Source organism: Nanorana parkeri, unplaced genomic scaffold (assembly GCF_000935625.1).
Source record: "Nanorana parkeri isolate BGI_ZX_2015 unplaced genomic scaffold, ASM93562v1 scaffold1191, whole genome shotgun sequence".
Taxonomy (NCBI): Eukaryota; Metazoa; Chordata; class Amphibia; order Anura; family Dicroglossidae; genus Nanorana; species Nanorana parkeri.
Genome location: NW_017307459.1, coordinates 374,590 through 394,583, shown reverse-complemented (window position 1 = coordinate 394,583; position 19,994 = coordinate 374,590). Strand labels below are relative to the sequence as shown.

The window sequence follows — 19,994 nt, the reverse complement described above, 5'->3', positions numbered from 1 at the left end:
CAAAATTGCCACACACGGCACTAGAGTGTTCGGGTTAGCAAACCTTGCAATGCGGGGAGAGTCCCTCGCAGTCTGTTCTGTACCTGGAGTTCCTCGTTAAGGCACATGGCTACTTTAAGGGTGTAGCTGCCGATTATTTCAGTTCCAATGATGAAAAGTCAGCGGTGCGTGCATCGAAGACAAACTTCACCCCTGTGAACAAAAAAAGTGAATCGTGAAATCACAACAGACTAAAAAAACAGTGCACGAGGATGCATGGGGTCCTCCTCCGATGAGGAAGGGCCACGATTCTCTAAACCCCCCACCTCCCTGACCCTGCAGACACAGAAGCCGGAGTGATAACCATAAAGCGGTGATAATTGAGTGATAATGATATGCCAGCAGTGCTAACACACCCCCAGCACACACCTCCCTGCATGTGAACAATAAGAGGCAGCTGGGAGTCTCCAGCCCTCCCCTATGTCATAAGTGAGCTCTCCTCCTCCTCCTCGAACTGATCAGGGCCTCTCCTCATCTGACTCTTGTGCTGGGGGGGAATCTGCAACCTTGTGTGTACTTTGCTGGAGGATGTCTGTCTGTAGATTTCTTCCTGCTCTCAGAAGAGGCCTGAGCCTGCACAGCACATGGGATAGGACTGTCAGCACTGCCTGGATTGCACACACCAAGGTATGCCATCTTGCCATGGCCAGCCTCTGCTGGCAGCCTGTTTACCACTTTCCTTGGCACAGGTTCCTGCTGGGACTGCTGGCTGTGTGCTGCACTCTTTGCTGGTTTCAGTTGCTGCACTTTTCTCCCAAGCAGCTGATTTGCACTTGTGTTGTGTCCTGTTGCTGTGCAATGTTCATTCCCATTGTACAGTGTGACAGTAACTTTGTATAGGGGACCATGGAGTGCCAGTGACCTTGACGTCACAGTGGCTGGGCTATGGTGGGGCAGCTGTTCTCATGTTGTCACATGGCATTGTGTCACCTCTGTGGTCACAAGCTTGCTGTGTGCGTTCATTGTTTCTGATTTTGCAAGGTCACCGGTAAAGGGATGCTATCATTTAATTGTTAATATGTATCTAAAACCTTCTGTTCTAGTTTGTGACTAGACTGGGGCATGGTTGAACCCCCCCCCCCCCAGTAAAAAGGTGTGGTCTAATGTCTGCAAAACTTTAATATTGATATTCTCCATGATAACAACTTATCAATGCACCTTTTGCATTTAAAGGAGAGCTCTGGGATTTTTTTTTTTTTTAAATGTAACCCTTGCAGACGGGCTGAGCCTGCTAGTTTTTGGTCTAGAATTTGCACTCCCCTAAACTTTGGTCCCACCGGATGCTAGACCGGTCCTTGCAGCAGGGGCCATCGCTACCATGGTGGGGGAAGACATGGATGGATGTGGTGGGACAGACAGCTGTGTCAAGAGCGGTGCCTGTCAGTGGCTCTCTGTCCAGTTGCACCTTGCTCACCGACGTTATCAGTTGCCAGGACGCTCTGGCTGGCGTTCTGCCGACCTCCTGGCAACCAGTGATGTCGGTGAGCTGTGGGCAAGGCCAGCCAGCGCGTCCTGGCAACCATCGACATCGGTGAGCTGGGCGAGAAGCCAGACAAAGCGGACAGAGCCACAAGTTGCTAAGAGCTCTGACAACCTGGGACGCTGCGGCAGACCCTCTGCCACCCCCCTAATGAGATGCCACCTGAGGCAACTGCCTCGGGCTACCTCATTATAGGGATGGCCGTTGCCTGCACGGTGGCGTAGTGGTTAGTACTGCTGCCTTGCTGGTTTGAGTGCAAATCCTGGTCAGGACACTATCTGCAAGGAGCATGCTCTCCCTGTGCTTGTGTGCGGGTACTCCGGGTTTTCTCCCACACTGCGAAGAGTTGCTGGAAGTTTAAGGCCCCATTCACACTGAGCGTATCGCAAATCGCGTGACATCGCGCAAATGGTTGCATTGAGCAAAGTTGAATTGCTCTGAAATCCGCTCCAAAAAGGGTCCTGTTGTAGTGACGCACGACCCGCGACAAACAGAGCCCCATTGCCATGCGGTAAATATCCCCGCACGATAAATCGCTCAGTGTGAATGGGGCCTGATTGTCTCCTCTCTAAACTGGCCCATGTATGCATGGGATCTAGGGACCTTAGATTGTAAGCTCCTTGAGGGCAGGGACTGATGTGAATGTGTAACTATGTATATTGCTGGCACTATATAAATGCCTGTAATAAATAAACATGTCTTTGTGAATTGCATTGTACATGCATTTTGATACAACGTACACCAACGTAGTTGCATGGTGTGAACAGGACACCTAGAGGGCAATTGTGTTCTCTGTGTTCTTGAGCTGCATTGTTTCCACACAGGCTCAACACAACATACTGGTGTGAAGGAGCCCTTTATATAGTCCTGTATGTACTGTATACGTATTGGATATGAAGATCACCGGGACCAATAGAAGGGGGTGACTCTACTCCTGTGGGGCGTACGGACGATGATGATAAAGACCAGACAGAATTTGTAAATGGAATGGGCTGCCTTAACGTGTGAAATAATGCACATTAAAAAGTCCTGTTCACACTTGTGCGCTGTGGTGTCTTTTACCATGCATTCCCGCAATCACACAGCAACACGTTCCACAGTGCACGGCATAGCTAATTCTTGCATAGCGCCTCAATGCACTACAGCGCATGTGCACCGTCACTCACCATGACTCCTAGAATTGGAGGATCCATGTGTTGCATTACATTAAGAAAATTGTGCCATGCGGCATCTTAACACAAGACACATTAAACGCATGCTCATTAGTGCAACACACAGGCCTGACCAGGCCCTAAAGAGTGAGCGGATCTGCAATAACCGCTTTAAAATCATTTTTTACGTTGACTTCATCATAATGGTCTTTCAAATAACACTGATATTGTTTTAATAGCACTGCATACAGAGCAGAATAAATAAAGTGCGTTATGCACCTTATTTAACCTTGTGTGACTACATTGCAAACATATTCTGATGTTGGGTTATAGAGGTTCAGGCTGGGCTCACACTTGGGAAAACATTCTTCCTTTGGATTACAGAACTCCCCCCGCCTTAGGCTGTGGCCAGTGGGAGGTGTTCTGTAGTTCAGCAGAGGAAAACTCAGGCAGGGCTGCTAACACTGTTCAGTGCAGCAGAGGCATTGTACTCATCTCACTAGGGGCCCGTTCACATCCCCTATTTGCAACAATGTGCGGCACTGCATGTTAAAGGCAATGTGGTGCCTCTTATTCTGAATGACGCCCCAATGCACCTCCTGTTGGAGTGCGTGTTGGTGCGTTTTGCTGTCAAAATAAAAACTGGTGCATGCGCCAAATTTAGCAGTGCACCCCATCACAATGCACTATGGACAAATCCCAGGAGCCAGCTCGCCAATTACATAAAACAGGTGGTGCCTAACTTTTGAGGTTTTCTTTAGTTGTGAATGGGGCTGTTTACTGAGAAAACAAATCCTGCTGGTTCCCGGGTTAGGACAACCTCTGAGTGCCATGTCTTGTTCACCCCTGCACTAATGTGCACTGCAACGCACCACTGTCGGAAGGTGCCCTTCAGAATAAATGGCAGCGCACCTAATGTGTGTTACTGCAAATAGATGTCATGAACAGATCCAGAGGCTGGCTTCACGCCTTCTGTAACGCAGCACACCACAAGGGTGTAAAGGGGACTTAAAGGAAGTTCCGTGCTCTCTAGCTTCTGGCAGGATCACCATGTATTTATACTTGGGTTTTAACGTGGGATGAGCAGGTATTGCAGAAATGGACGGCAGATGCTTCTCTTTACATACATTTAGGCCTGGTTCACACCTGGGCGTTTTACAGCGCGTTCCTACGTGCTGTAAAACACTCAACATGTGAAAACCAATAATTCCCTTTGGGCATGGCTCCCACCTGGGCGTATTTCAGCGCTTTCCTACAGGAGCTTCTTTGGGGCATATTTGCCGTGCATATCCATTAGGATACAGACGGACAGCCCTCGGAAACACGCGCTTGGCGCGTTTCTTTTACTGCAAATCGCATTAAAAATGCGCTGCACGAAACGCGCGGCAAACATGCATTTTCTGTACGCCCAGGTGTGAACCCAGCCTATATGTTGTCGGAACTATTTTGGGTGAAACTTTACATAGGAATTAACTTGTAGATATGTCAGAACTTTATAAATGATGTATTAGAAATATGTGTGGCTGTCTGAGAACTTGGCCACTTATTCAAAACCCGCACTGTCCAGGTGAATCCTGGACAGGTGGCAACCCTGCACTAGCCTCGCACTTGCCTTCTAGCCGCCGTGCACTTGCCTTCTAGCCGCCGTGCACTTGCCTTCTAGCCGCCGTGCACTTGCCTTCTAGCCGCCGTGCACTTGCCTTCTAGCTGCCTTGCGCTTGTGTATTTGAACTGTAAACACCTTAACACCACCCCCCTCCCCTGTGATCTGTGGGGTCAGCTGTGACAGGTTAATTGTCTGTGAAATGCCTCCTTAACGTCCTCTGCGTGTAATTATTTACTTCCACTCACTGCCTCCATTTCTTTTTGTAGGGTTGCGGCTGTTCCTTTTCTACATCCAGCTCCCACAATGCTAAATTCTACAGTGATCCCGTAGAAGCTGTGAAGGACATACCCAATGGATCAACGCTGCTGGTCGGTGGTGAGTATAAATGAGGAAAATTTGTTTAGCCTAGACCTTACCTCCCCATCCTGACTGTTCCAGACCCACCTCATTCATTCAGTTTTTTTTACGCCTGAAGGCTCTGCATCACATGTTGGTGTTACCTAGGGTTGTTTGCAAAAACTCACTCCTCCAGACTGACATCCACCCATCAAGGCATTTTGATATTTGGAGTAAGAGTATTCATCTTAAGAGGTAGCCCTCTGCTTTCATCAGGGCTGAGAGCTCTTGAGAGGACTACTGAGGCAGGGGGCTGTGATGTTTTCTGAAAATCTTTGTAAAGCACCCTGCTGGCCCCTCCTATTAGCCATTATCTGCCTGCTTTGTATAAAGAAGCACAGAGGCTTAGTGATAACATCACTGGCTCTAAAATAAGGTATGTACGGAAAACGGGTTTTATTTAAAATGTGTCATTAGCATTTTAAATAGTAGATTGGTCTCTAGTTTTGCTGTAGTTGGGACTGTAGTTAGTACACTGGATTCTATTTCACTGTAGTTAGTAGGATGGACTCTAGTTTATTGTAGCTGGGACTGCAGTTAGTAGCCTGGACGCTAGGTTGTTGTCGTTGGCACTGTAGGTAGTAGACTGGACTATAGGTAGCTGTCGTTGGCACGGTGGGTAGTAGACTGGACTCTAGGTTGCTGTCGTTGGCACCGTGGGTAGTAGACACCGTGGGTAGTAGACTGGACTCTAGGTAGCTGTCGTTGGCGCTGTGGGTAGGAGACTGGACTCTAGGTAGCGTGTTGGCGCTGTGGGTAGGAGACTGGACTCTAGGTAGCTGTCGTTGGCACTGTGGGTAGGAGACTGGCCTCTAGGTAGCTGCCGTTGTTAGTAGACTGGACTCTAGGTAGCTGTCGTTGGCGCTGTGGGTAGGAGACTGGACTCTAGGTAGCGTGTTGGCGCTGTGGGTAGGAGACTGGACTCTAGGTAGCGTGTTGGCGCTGTGGGTAGGAGACTGGACTCTAGGTAGCTGTCGTTGGCACTGTGGGTAGGAGACTGGACTCTAGGTAGCTGTCGTTGGCACTGTGGGTAGGAGACTGGACTCTAGGTAGCTGTCGTTGGCACTGTGCCTTCTAGCCTTGCACTTGTGTATTTGAACTGTAAACACTCTGTGAGGTCGGGTGTGAAAGGTTGTCTGTGAAATGCCTAAGGGCCATGCTGTCCTCCGCACTTAACTATTTGTTGTAAGGAATCACTGAGATAATACAGCTGTAAGCATTGTGGTGTCTGGTTGCTAATGAGAAGATGCATGCAATGGAAAATTAAAAACCATAAAACCTCACTACTGGGTAAAGAGCAGAGACGATTTAGTAGCTGAGGTCAGAAGAGAAAATTTTCCAGTGTTTATCAGTTTATTACTGCTAATCTGCCTATATCCTCCCAGATAGCAAGGATAACTTGCAACAAACGGGTGGCAGGGTTACATTGTAATTCTTTCTAACTTGCTGCACACATTCCCTGGCAAGTTGTAGACTTGCAGAACACTTGCAGCGCAAGTTCTAGTTGATACTTTTTGAATTTTGTAGCAACTTTGCTTGGCAAGTCTACAGCAAGAGTCCTGCAGGTCTTAGCAAGAGCTCTGCAAGTGTACAGCACTTTTGCAAAGCACGTTGATCTGGAGACTTGCAATGCAGACTTGCTGTAATTGTGCTACAAAATTGTGACACTTGGCAAACTTGCAGCTCAATTGCTTGCTATCTGGGCTGATGACTGACTATTCCTAGTAAAGTGTGTGTGTGTGTGTGTGTGTGTGTGTGTGTGTCAGACACAGGCCCATCAAGTTCAACCTTTGTGTGTCTATGAATGAATGTATGTATGTCCCTGTGTGGTTTAGTATTTAAGAGTACCTGTACCCCTGTATGTAATGATTTCTGAGGAAGGTATCTAAATTATTATTGAATGATTCGGTACTCTCAGCTGATACCACTGCTTGTGGCAGAGAGTTCCAGACTTTAACTGCTCTAAAGCTGGCCATTCATACGACTTTCGTTGTGTGATGGTTGTAAAGTAATTAAAATCTCGTAGGATCTGCCCATCTTGGACAGGCAGATCGTACTTGCGATCATCCGATGATTCCAATGCTGAGCGGGCAGTGTGCGCTTGCGCACACCAGCATGTTCAGCATTTGTCTTCCGAGCACGCCACTAACCCGCCAAAAATCTCACGCTTTTCGGCAGGTTTTCAAACGTGCTCGGAAGACAAGACGTGCGACCGTACAGTAGAAACGTTTGCACACCTGCCGATCATACGATCGTGGGATCACCCGCGATTATCGTACGATCAGCAAGTGTATGGGCACCTTAACTGCTAGGAAGCCCCTGTACCCTTTGTGGAAAAATCCAAATTTTAGGTGGCCTCTAGTCTTTGTTAGGGAGTTTACAGTAAAAAGTTTACGGCTGATGTTGCCATCACCATTAAACATTTTGTATATCAAAATCATGTCCCCTCTCAATCGCCTCACTTCCAGCATGAGCAGGTTTAAATTTAGCAACCTTGCCTCATAGCTTTGGTCCTCTAGCCCCTTAATTAGTTTTGTTTCTCCAGCTCAAGGACATCCTTTTCTGTGGACTGGTGACCAAAACTGAAATGCATACTCAAGACGAGGTCGAACCAGCGATCTATAAAGTGGCAAAATTATTGCTCTGTCTCTACAGGACATTCCCTTTTTATTACAAGACAGCGCTCTGCTCGCTTTGTTAGCCGCACCCTGGCATTGCGTGCTATTTAATCTGTGGTCTACTATGACCCCCCAAATCTTTTTCCATGTCTGACTTCCCTAGTGGAGTACCCATTAATGTGTGTTCCGCTTGACTATTTTTAACCCCAAAATGCATTACTTTACATTTCAATATTAAACCTCATCTGCCATATAGTTGCCACTCCCCTATTAGTTGCATGGTGCTCTAAAAGAATATTATTTCATTTAATTTTTTTGTCATGGACCTGAAAAAAAAGTATTAAGTACAGTGACTTTTTTTTTTCTTTTTTTTTAGGGAGGGGGAAGAATGGCACTACTTCCAAAAAGCAATAAAGCCATTGGGGATCACCATGACATCCAGGGAACAAGCATTTTCAGGTGTCAGTCAGTAGTGATAAACTTAGTTAGTGTAGCTAAACCTATATTGAAAAGTTGACTGACCCCCTTCTCACCTACCCTATAACACACCCCAGTTTCATACTTGCCTCAGGCGTTTAGCCATGGCCTTCTATGAGCAACGACTGTGTTGGCGTTCTGTGGCCACCTTCCTTTTCGGCCTTGGCCACACCTGCACAGTAAGCTCTCGTATACTTGTATAGGATCTTCTGTTGAGCACGAGCAGGCTGAGGTTTGTGACCAGAGAATGCCAATAAAGCTGCGGTTCTGGGCAAGCCATGGCTGTTCTTTTAAAGTAAGAAATCACCTAGGGTCAGAGGTTATGGGGTAGGCCTCGTATAGAACTTTCTCTTGAGCTTGGGCAAGCAGGCTTGTGGCCACAGGGTGTCTATAAAGATGTTGCTTTGGGAAGGTCACGACTGTTTTCTTTTAGGTAAGAAAGCACCTAGTGTAGGAGGTTATGAGGTAGACGGTTCCCCTCTGGATTTCTAGTATAACCTGTGGACTCACAATATCTGTACTAGACTCATTCACCCATTGTCACCATTTGGTAGGGAGATGTTCCTGAGATCTAGAGATTTAAAACCAAAATGATATACATATGAATGATATGTACATATTTTTTGCTTCAAATACTACAGATGTATATTTGATGTTTGTGTCTTGTTCTAGGTTTTGGTCTTTGTGGAATTCCAGAGAACCTCATAGCTGGGCTTCTGAAGACTGGTGTTAAAGGAATCACAGCTGTGAGCAATAATGCCGGGTATGTACTTTGCTTTCTCAGCCAGCACTCAAGCCACCGGGACTGTTTCCCATTCTCTATTTGGAAGGTATCATTGTGATAACTGCCAGACAATGTTTTTTTATAATGTGTCCTTCTCAATGTGCCAGGACTTTCCCTTTATAAATAAATGTGTCTTATTCATGGTTTCACAATGTATGGTGAGCTGACTCTATTGCCTCTGGAGGTTATATTTAGAGGAACTTTACCATATCTTTGAAAGGCACCTTTAGCAATGTTTAGTTATTACAATCTACAGATCCTTCTGGATAATTGCAAACTATTTATTCATTTTTTTTCTTCCCATTCTTCTTATGGTGGCAGTTTTTGCTAGATTAATATATCTCCTCTTAATTTCTGGCACATGTGACTAAGGCATGTAACTATGCGCATAATCTCAAAGGATGATATTGCCTTTCCCTGAGATTAGATGAGATTTCCCAGCAATGCTCTGCTGATGTAACCTTCCCAGGATGCAACACTTGGGCACATTACATCACTAATGCCCAAGAGGACCGGGCGTTGAAAAACTGTAATTGTCGGTAAAGGAAAAAATATGTCTTAATGAATGTAAGATGAATGTAAGATGATTTCCTATCGGCATGTAGAGTTGCATGCTGATGTGATTTTTTTTTTTTTTTTTTTAAAGTGAAGGTAAAGGTCCTCTTTAATACATCTGTATAAGAATTGATATATTTTACATCCTGCCAAAACATTTTTATGTACAGCCATTTTTAATGCTTTTGTAAATGCACTCATTGAAGCTTCTGATGACCGCAAAGCTGAACAGGCAGTGTGCGCTTGCAGTGTGGCCCGTGCGGCATTGATCTCACGATCGTGCTACAAACCAGCCGAAAATCGTACGATTCTCGGCTGGTTTTTAAACATGCTCGAAAGACAAAAGTCGTACGACCGCACGCCTTCCACACACCTTGCGATAATCGTACGATCGTGGGATTTCCCGCGATTATCGTATGATTATCGCAACGTGTGTGGGCACCTTAAAACTGGCTGAAAACTGCCACAAAAGAAGCTTGGGGTCTACTTCAAACACCAGGTGTATATTTATGTGCGTTTTGTGTGATTGGCCCCCATAGGAATACATGGGATTTTGTGTTGCATGCATTTCAGCTTAGAAAGCCAGAATTTCAGGGTTCCTGATCTGAAGATCATTGGGCAGCTTGCAAATGCTGCTGGTGACCTGGGGGATCCAGAACTATTACTGCAGCAGTGATATTGGTGTCACTTGACAAACTAATAACAGGATTTGTTGATGGCTCATAGCCGCCTTCTTGCCTTTGTGCGCCGTGTTAAGTGAGCTTTCAGCCAATGAACCGTATAGACCTTTTTTTCCCCGTTTCACACAAAGTAGCTGAACTATGACATGTTTTTATTAATAATTTATCACTTGTTCTGTAGATGGAAGTCTTAATGAAGTCACACAGGCAGACACAATGAGATATTTGGGGGAAATGAGAGTGAAAGATAAGGCATTAATTGATAGTGAGAGCTGTTTTTACAACGCTTAATGAAAGTGGAAGGTTTTCTAGCACTGCTAGCATTAACTTTAAGGCCTTATTCACATATTGAGTAATTCCCGGGAAGGACAGGTGCTGCGTGCAGCGGCCTGTTCTTCCCAATGGGAGTGCGCGGTCTTGCGCACACCCAAACTGCACATCTGTGCGGGTCCATGTGTCTGTGCTCGGAGACAGACAGGATCCATCCTGTCTACGTCTGAAAACGGACACCCGGACCCACGTGAATTTGCAGTCTGGGTATGCGTACGGCTGCGTCCTCCCATAGGGAAGAACAGGCTGCGGTACGTAGCACCTGTCACTCCCAGGAGCGCCCAGATACGGGTGTGGATGCCGCAATGAGGCCTAAGTGGCTTGTATATAAGCAATGTGCAATATTTACATCTGGCTTGTATAAAAGATATTCAGGTTTTGGGATAATTTTTTTAACATGGTGCACTCTTCATAGAAAAAGTAGTATTATACGCAAACTTTTTCTCAATATTCCAGATCAAACAAATATTCATTGCCCAGCGAACTATTAAGTGACAGAGCAGTCTTCAGCAGCCTAAGCTTGTAGAAGAGGAGAACAGCGGTGAGCCTTGCTGTGTCTGTATTTGTGGAGACCCACACAGCTTACCAGCACACGCAAGGGTCCATAGGACACTGCAAGGGAAGGAGCCATGCTAAAACAGGAAATCCAGGCCAGTGCTCAGGGGGCCAGCTGATTCTGCAGGAAGCTAAAACTTTTAACCATCAAGGATCAGCATTCGTTGTCAGTTGATCAGCATTTGAAATTGCTTAAAGACCTTTTGACTTTAATCTTTACTGCACATGTTTTCACATATTTATGGTGTTTTTACACATGGTGATTTTTGTAGTAAAGTAACATCTTTTTAACTTTGTAAAGTTAATAGCTCTAACAACCTGTTCTTCTAGTTTCATGTTTAAAGGGAGACCTGTAATGGTTTTTAACCCGAGCAACGCTGCCCTTGGTCTGTAACTTATTAAAAAGCTGGGTGTTGTGTACAGAGGGCAAAGTATAAAAGTCGTACTTTCCCCATGCCGTCCCCGCACAACGCCCAGCTTCCCGGTGCTGTACAGTGCTCTGGTCGCATAATCTGCCACCACTTCACTATCCTCCAGTAGCAAAATATAATTTTTTTCCCTTAAAAAAAAAAAAAATATATATAATGGGAGTAATTTATCAAAACTGGAGCAGACAATATCTAGAGCAGATTTGCACTGCAACCAATTGGCTTCTGTCTCTCATTTTCAAATCCCAACTGAAGAGTTGCTGATTGGTTGCCATGACAACTGCTCTAGTTTCTGTCTGCTCTATAACATATTATATACGCTAGAGATCTTTGCTTTACAAATGTACATTTTAATTCGGGACAAATGATTCCCAGTTTGGGAGTTTTGTGATAGACTATAATTTCAATACAAATTAGTAAACTAAACATGAGATGTAGTCCATCACAGGCGCGAGCTTGGAGCGGTGACTACTTTACAACACACTGGGACCATGGAGAACAAAAGTAGCCCCACTCCAGAAGAAAGGACAATGATACACAAAAGATACATTTTTGTTAATGGGGTACTTGACTGTATTTTTAAGGTTTTAACTCCTGAGTTTAGTGTCACTAAGCCGGTAGTGGCCAGTGGGAGTAGAAAATGTTCTGGTGTTGGTGGGAATAAACAATGCCCCGGGCTGAGAGGTCAGTTGGGGAAAAAAAAAAAAAATGACTGAACCGTACCTGTGGTCCATGAGGGGAGGAACAATGGCTGATCATTGGATTCAGTGGAAGGAATATTGCCCCATCATTCGTATCAGTGGAAGAATTCTTGCCCTGTTGCTGGTGTTAGTGGGAGGAATAGTAGTGGGAGGAATAGTACCCAATCAATGGTGTCATTGGGAGAAATTGTGCCCCATTATTGGTGTCGGGGGAGGAATTGTGTCCAGTTATTGGTGGCATTAGAAGGAATAGAGCCCCGAGGGCCAGCTTTGTGCAAATAAAGGCCTCATCTGGCCCACTGGCTTTAATTTGGAGACCACGGCTTTAGTGTGTTGGCACATTAATTCACATGGTGCAAAACCGTAACGTGCGTTACCACAATTCGGGTGTGAAGCTGCTCTTGGTGAACAGCAGAGAAAAATCTGTTCTCCTGCCTTGCCAGACAGGGCTGTGTTGTGGGGCAGACCTGTGTATCTCATTGAATGGACCCAAATACACTTTTGTTTTTCTTTTTGCCTAGAGTTCAGCTTTAACCATTTCTGCCAGAGATTGTGTGAAGTGCACATACCTTTTTAAAACATTTCCACAGCTGGACTAATGGCTCTGCCCTTTTTTCTATTTATCTACCTGGCAGCAGGGAGAGCTGGCAAACCGTTGATGACCTTGCCTACTCTGAGCCCGTGCAAGGTTCTAGTCCAACAGAGCTAGTTTCTTAATTGAAGCCTAGAAATACAATGGCCGCTACATGAAAAAGTGTTTTACTTTCTACACTTGAGAAAGAATTACCTGTATGCATTCTGATAAATTACCCCACTAGGTCCATTTCATCATGAGCAATCAATGCAGTTCTAACAAGTTTGTGCTCTCGGAACTCAGTGACACTGTTCTCAGCACATGTGACACTGTCTCGCGATTACATTTTAACTGAAGGTGATGAATGGGAATGTTTCCTTATCATACATGTTTCAGTTGGTGAGGGTGCTCCCTGCACACCTTACAGCAATCCCGGCCAGTAAGAACGATGGTGCTTGTAGTAACTATCACGGATGGTACCGTCCAAAGTACAAAATGAAGAAACGGGTCACCAGCACTCAAATTATTTAAATAGATATGTCCTTTTTAATGGACAATTGTGTCACAATAATCAACAAAGCCTGGCTTTGTGACACACAATTGTGACACAATTGTCCATTAAAAAGGACATATCTATTTAAATTGAGTGCTGGTGACCTGTTTCTTCATTCCTTATCATACATGACTAGTGAAAACTAACCACGTCATTGAAAATGCACACTGTATCCATTTACAGTCTAAAAACTTTATATGAAAGGAGAACTTTTATCTAATTGATTTAAAGCGTAACTCTGGCCAAAAACGAGATAAAACTGAACAGCCCATTAAAAGATAAATGAACAAAACCAGCTTTTGGTGCAAAATTCAACTTCAATCCAGAGATTTCCCTTGCAGTACTCTTCTGCTAGATATCCTCAGTCTGATGGTCGGCATCATTCAACCAACTTCCCTTTGAGCCCAGTTCTTCCTCGACTTGATCCCAGCCTGTGACTGGACAGTGAAAGGAGAAGCAGCACAATGGTGAGATCATCGCTCTGTCAGTCGGCTCTCTCCTCCTACAAGCATATGCCTTGTCAGCACATGAATTGATGGGCTCTTTGTGCTCCTTCGTTCTCGCACTGCAGCCCTACTGTACAGGGAATGCAAGAGGATTCTACCAGGTCAGGTACGCATTCTGCTTGCATTTTAAAAAACAAAATGCCTCACCGTGACCATTGACGGTTGCTTCACTATCACGTGGGTACGCGGTTGTGGCATGGTATTGCAATTGAAATCCCCACTAAGATGACGAAAGGGGAAAAAGTAATCCAGGAAGTGGCAGTATTTCCTCCTGAACCCTGGGATCTACTGCCTTCTAAAAAGCTGCTTTTTTTTTTTTTCCTCCCCCCTTCTCTGTGGAGCCTGCCACCCATCTGTCTGAAGGTGCACTTAGTTTTTAACACCTCATTCAAAGTGCAACTACTCTCTTTGCCCCCCTAACTTAATGGGTGCATACTTCTCGATCTAGTGCCCAGGGTCTCTGTGTGTGTTTACATCCTGCTCCAAAGTCCTCTCTCTGCTGCATCTGCACAGTAGAGCTCCATAAAAGACTTTGTACAAATGCTGAATTGCTGGTAAAGATCTTTTCACACCAAGGATTTCCACTCCTGCCTGAGAAATAGGATTGTCTGCAGGGGCTGTAAGTGTAGAGTCAATGAGTGTTCACCTGTCCATTTAAGACCTGGTCTTCTTGTTGCCATTTGTGAAGCCATAAGGTTTTTTTTTTTGGACAAGAGTTGAAAACCTGGCGCTCATTTTTAGTTTTCTTTCACATGGATTTCTCATTCTGGACATCCCCCTCCCTCTAAAGCCTTGGTTCTCAACTGGTGGGTCGTGACCCAAAAGTGGGTCGCGACCCCATGTTCAGTGGGTCGCAGCATGCCTTCCAGTTTTGTAGGCGAGAGGCTCCCCAGTCTACTGCCAGCGCAGCACTGTTAGTTCCCTCGCCAAGCGGCCATTCAAAATATGCTGCCCAACGCCGAGTGTCAGCTTGAGGTGGGGTGGGCTGGGGGTGGCCACGAGGGAGCTCCATGAATACATGCATTGCTTACAGCTCCCTAATGGGTCCTGTAGAGGTGCCTGGACCGGAGTGACGTCACATTCTGGCTCCTGGCACCTCTACAGGGTACGCAAGGGACCTGTACAAGCAATGCACATATGGATAGAGCTCTGCCACAGCACTGCAGCCCACACTGGACCCCAAGCTGAGGATCGACTCCAGTTCTCATAAGGAAGGGACACTAACATTTTGGTGTGTGTGTGTGTGTGTGAAAATGTCTGTGTGTAAGATTGTGTCTCTGGTTGTGTATGTATGTCAGTGTTTTTGAGGTCTCTTTCACACATGGTACCATGCAATCTCACCTACTGTGCATTCTAGTATGGGAGGTGTGTTGCGTTGGCATTCATTTGAAGGGTACTCCAAACACACCTCCCACCCACAGTTCGTACACCCACATCGGAACGCGCAGTACCCAATGGCGTACATTCCATTTCAGTGCGATTTGGGTCGCGACTTAATGAGCAAGGACAAATGTGGGTCCTGAGGTAACACGGGTTGAGAACCACTGCTCTAAAGGGTTCCCCATTTTGTGAAGAGCTGCCGGAACCAAGCCACAAGTCCCAAATATTATTCCTATTTCGACTATTGAAAAGTCGAGGTCCGATGTCCATGGCCTCATCACCCTTGAATAAAATGGGGCTCTTCTCCCTGTGCCTCTTGGATGGGAGACGGAGGTAGACGAGCCTCACAGAAGTCTATGGTGCTCTACTGTGCAGGTTGGAACTGCACAGAGAGGGCTTTGGTGCAGCATCTAAACATGCACGGGATCTCGGAAGTATGCAATGTGCGGGGGTGGGGGCTTTTGCAAAAATAATTAAAGTGTACTTTATCTGAAAGTCCACCTATTTAACTGCTGGGTCCACGAGGAATAACTTTGTTCCTGTGTAGTTGCTCTCATTTGTTATCGCGAAGGTCTAAACCAGATTCAGAGCCACACAGTACAATAAGGTTTATACTTCTGAATAACAACAAGTTCTTAGTTTTGGCATGGTTTACCCACACCGCATAGTTGATTTAACTAGAGGAGGAATGCTAGCCATACACGCTCAGATTTCTTGTTCCGTCGTGTCTGTCACCTTTCCTCACTCGATGCAAAGCTTGAAAAAAAAAAAGTTTGAGCTGCTTTTTATATGTTTTTTTTAAGGTTCTGAAAATACATACAGTATATTCTACATACCTAATTGTTTGGGCGCTTGGGTACAGAGCATTGAATTGTGGGGAGGCGGGATAGAATGTTATAAAGTGCTCCACACTGGGTATTTTTTCGGTGTCTGGATTCAAATGAGGGGGATGCAGGGAATCGCATGCAAGTACCGTCACCTTCTGTGCAGCAATCCTATTAGCATGGCTTAAGTTTGATTTATTACAGCTTAGCGTTATTTCCACAACAAATTCTGTAAAAGTATTATTGTACTGCACATGCGCCCCTTTACTGGTACAAGATGTGTAATAAACTGACCACAAACTCAAATTTGATAACACATTGCACTTATCGTTTAAAATGTTTTGGTGTTCTGCTTGTAAAATACGGTTACAATTTATAGTTTATGGAGCCACAAGCCTGTACTTTACCAGCTGTTCCAGATGTGCATATTCTTGTGTATGTAGAAAAGCACTTAGGCGTGCAAATTTGGGCAGCACTGTTTTTGCTAGGGCAAAACTACTGCGGGCCAGAGGTGACAACTGCGGAGTGCCTGGTCTATATAGAGGTGTTTTGTTCATATGCTTGAAGATACATTTTATTTCAGACAGCCCCGATTTGGTTTGAGGAGATACATTTCCAAAGTGTATAAACTATATAAGAAATTGGTTTTGATATCTGCACAGCAGCATGACCTTTAGCTGGGCAGCAGGAGCGGAGCAGGCTGCCAGAAAATGAGGGGTGGATACGTTCCATCATGTAGGTGGTTTGGGCCTGGCAGCGTTCCAGTAGTGGACATCTAGTCCTAGGAATATCACTTCAATTACCTTCTTAATCATTAACCTGCCACACACTTCCAGTTCTGCTATTGACTGCTTATTAGGATGATAAGATAAAAGGTATATCTAATGCAAATGTTTACCTTGTATACTGATGTCCCTAACTGCTGGTCAGTACTAGGTACCCACTGACTAGACTTTCACTTGATATTTCCCGACCAGCCGTCATGTGTGGGAACAGTCAGGTGGGCTGACTTTGTTACCTTTTCTTAATGTTGTCCCCCTTCCATAGCACTTTCTGTATAGATCATACTTGTCTCTTACCAAAAAAAAAAAATCTTCCCTGTGTGGCTACATAAAACCTTCCGGGGTACCCTTGCACGTACATTGTAGCCTCCATTTTGTTTTAGTGGAAAGCCTTTCAACAGCCTGAAGGGAGCAGGACAGCATCACAATGTTGAATAGGTGGAACTGTGCAGTTTTGGGGGACATGCTTTTAGTAAATCTAGACTTGTTGTTCTTGAAATTACTTGGGGTTATATTCACCTGTACATACTGGGAAATGATGTGCTCTTCGGGTCCATTGTCCTGATTTTCAATCCATTTGTTTCTGCAGGGTTGATGACTTTGGCTTGGGTCTGCTGCTCAAGACCCAACAGATCAAGAGAATGGTGTCATCCTATGTGGGTGAGAATGCAGAGTTTGAGAGACAGTATCTACAAGGAGAACTAGAAGTGGAGCTGGTACCACAGGTGAGATTTATTACCTCTTTATGATGATCAATGACTTGTTCGGTTTGTAGTATAGGGCCTCCCCTCTAAACCGGTTTATTCAGCACCTTTAACCCCGGACATCTGGGAAATGCTTTGTTTATGAGGAATGCTGGCTGTTCTCCTTTTTGGAAGAACAAGTCCTTGGGGAATCTTGCAGGAAGCTGATCATGCATTATATGGGATGTACAACATTGTAGACAGGGCCATTGTATGGTGAACTGGGCTTTGATCTTGCAGCATACAATATACACTATATTGCCAAAAGCATTGGGACGCCTGCCTTTACACACACATGTACTTTAATGGCATCCCAGTCTTAGTTTGTAGAGTTCAATATTGAGTTGGCCCACCCTTTGCAGCTATAACAGCTTCAACTCTTCTGGGAAGGCTGTCCAAGGTTTAGGAGTGTGTCTATGGGAATGTTTGACCATTCTCCCAGAAGGGCATTTGTAAGGTCAGGTACTGATGTTGGAGGAAAAGGCCGGGCTCGCAGTCTCCACTCTAATTCATCACAAAGGTGTTCTATCAGGTTGAGGTCAGGACTCTGTGCAGGCCAGTCAAGTTCCTCCACCCCAAACTTACTCATCCATGTCTTTTATGGACCTTGCTTTGTGCAGTCATGTTGGAACAGGAAGGGGCCATCCCCAAACTGTTCCCACAAAGATTGGAGCATGGAATTGTCCAAAATGTCTTGGTATGCTGATGCCTTAAGGGTTCCCTTCACTGGAACTAAGGTGCCAAGCCCAACCCCACACCATAATCCCCCCCCTCCACCAAACTTTACACTTGGCAGAATGCTGTCCGGAAAGTACCGTTCTCCTGGCAACCGCCAAACCCAGACACGTCCATTGGATTGCTAGACAGAGAAGCGTGATTTGTCACTCCTGAGAACACATCTCCACTTCTCTAAAGTCCAGTGCTCTACACCACGGCATCCGACGCTTTGCATTGCACTTGGTGATGTAAGGCTTGGATGCAGCAGCTCAGCCATGGAAACCCATTCCATGAAGCTCTCTACGCACTGTTGTTGTGCCAATCTGAAGACCACACGAAGTATGGAGGTCTGTAGCTATTGACTCTGCAGACAGTTGGCGTCTTCTGTGCGCTTCAGCATGCGCTGACCCTGTTCTGTCATTTTACGTGGTGACCGTGGAATATTTAGTAGCAAGGAAATTTCACGGATGGACTTACTGCACAGGTGGCAACCTATCACGATACCACTCTTGAATTCACCGAGCTCCTGAGAGCGACCCATTCTTTTACAAATGTTTGTAGAGGCATCTGCATGCCTAGGTGCTTGATTTTATACAGCTATGGCCATGAAGGTGATTTGGAACACCTGAATCCAATGATTTGGAGGGACGTCCCAATAGTTTTGGCAATATAGTGCATGTCTAGATACTCCCAGCCAAGTACATATTATGTTCAAAGTGTGTGTGTGGGGGGGGGGGGGTTATTTATTTTTATTGTCCATTAGCTTCTTAACTTGGTTTAATTTTCCTCACTAGTTTGCTGTACGTGCAGGATGCAGAAGTGGGCTTTCCTTATGTCTGGAGAGAACCCATCAAATGGCTCAATACACAAATAGTAATTGAATCCGTTCGATCTGCTGGTTACCCTCTTGCTAGGTGGCCCCTCTTAAACTGTCGGCCTATTCCTTTACATTGGCCTTCTGGAGAGCATTGTAGGATTGGGTGACCAACACTTCCACATCCATCACCCATGTTGCATTATTCAGTGTCTGATATATTTTTGTAGGGTGCAAAGTAAAACTAGATGTGACATTTTAGTCATGCCTTGCCTTAGCCCTTGCTCTTGACTACCCTATATGGCAAAAAGTTTATAGACCCATGACAGTCATCCCTATAAAAAGCTTGTTGGACATCCCTTTTCCAAAACCATAGGCTGTGATACTTGCCTCCTTTTGGGGCTTTAACAGCCTTCATTCTTTGGAAGATTTTTTTCTCAAGATTTTGGAGTGTCTGTGGGAGTTTGTATGTTTAGTCTAAGAGTCAAAGAGCATTTGTGACGGGCATTGGCCTTTGGACATGAACTTCGCAATTAGTGGTCCAATTCATCCTAAAGGTGTTTTACCCTTTAATTGACTACAGTGATGTTTGCCAGAAAGTAAATATTGATTCTAGTTTTTATTTTCTGATTTTAGTTATAGATTTTAATTTTTATGAAATATTCTGTGTTTAAACTGCAATTGCCACACTGGCTGAAATATTGCTGGCTGGAGAGGAGTCATTGATGAAGCTAACAATGCAATCTGTTACAAAAGGCACTTGGCTTCTGGTTATCACCTTTGCTTTAGTTGGAAGTTGCGATGGGCGGGTTATAGAGACTGCAGTTTGCCGGCTTTTATCACACGTTCTGATCTGTCAATATTACCTTCAACCCGAGGAAATGGAAGGGATTGACTGATATCAGCCAGTCAATGCATTTGATTTCTACACTGCCTCAGAGCAATAAATACAATCTATGTACTAAGTTTGGCACAACCTCTAGTTCAATATTGTATAAACTTACCCAAAACTTCACTAGCTGAACATTCTTTTTTTTTGTACGGTCTAGTGGAAGTTTAAAAAAAAATGCAGTATATTGCAGAAATGTGTTTTTTATAGAGCAAACTGTGTTCCTTCCCCACCAGGGAACCCTTGCAGAGCGAGTCAGAGCCGGCGGTGCAGGTATTCCAGCTTTTTTTACACCCACGGGTTATGGCACATTAATTCAAGAAGGGGGAGCGCCCATAAAGTATAATAAGGACGGAACTGTTGCTCTTGCCAGCAAGCCTAAAGAGGTAAGGAGAATTGTTATTTCCCACTT

The 19,994-nt window shown here is 45.0% G+C and overlaps 1 protein-coding gene across 1 annotated transcript in view; it reads left to right on the top strand.

The window, feature by feature from the left end:
- The first annotated feature begins 458 nt into the window (after positions 1-458).
- OXCT1 (3-oxoacid CoA-transferase 1) overlaps positions 459-19,994 on the top strand; it is a 106,223-nt gene continuing 86,687 nt past the window's right edge. Inside the window, exons 1-5 of the mRNA XM_018568456.1 lie at positions 459-666; positions 4,543-4,651; positions 8,440-8,530; positions 17,009-17,144; positions 19,819-19,968. Of these exons, the coding sequence (XP_018423958.1) occupies positions 568-666; positions 4,543-4,651; positions 8,440-8,530; positions 17,009-17,144; positions 19,819-19,968 (585 nt within the window). The 5' untranslated portion in view covers positions 459-567. The remainder of the gene's footprint in view (positions 667-4,542; positions 4,652-8,439; positions 8,531-17,008; positions 17,145-19,818; positions 19,969-19,994) is intronic.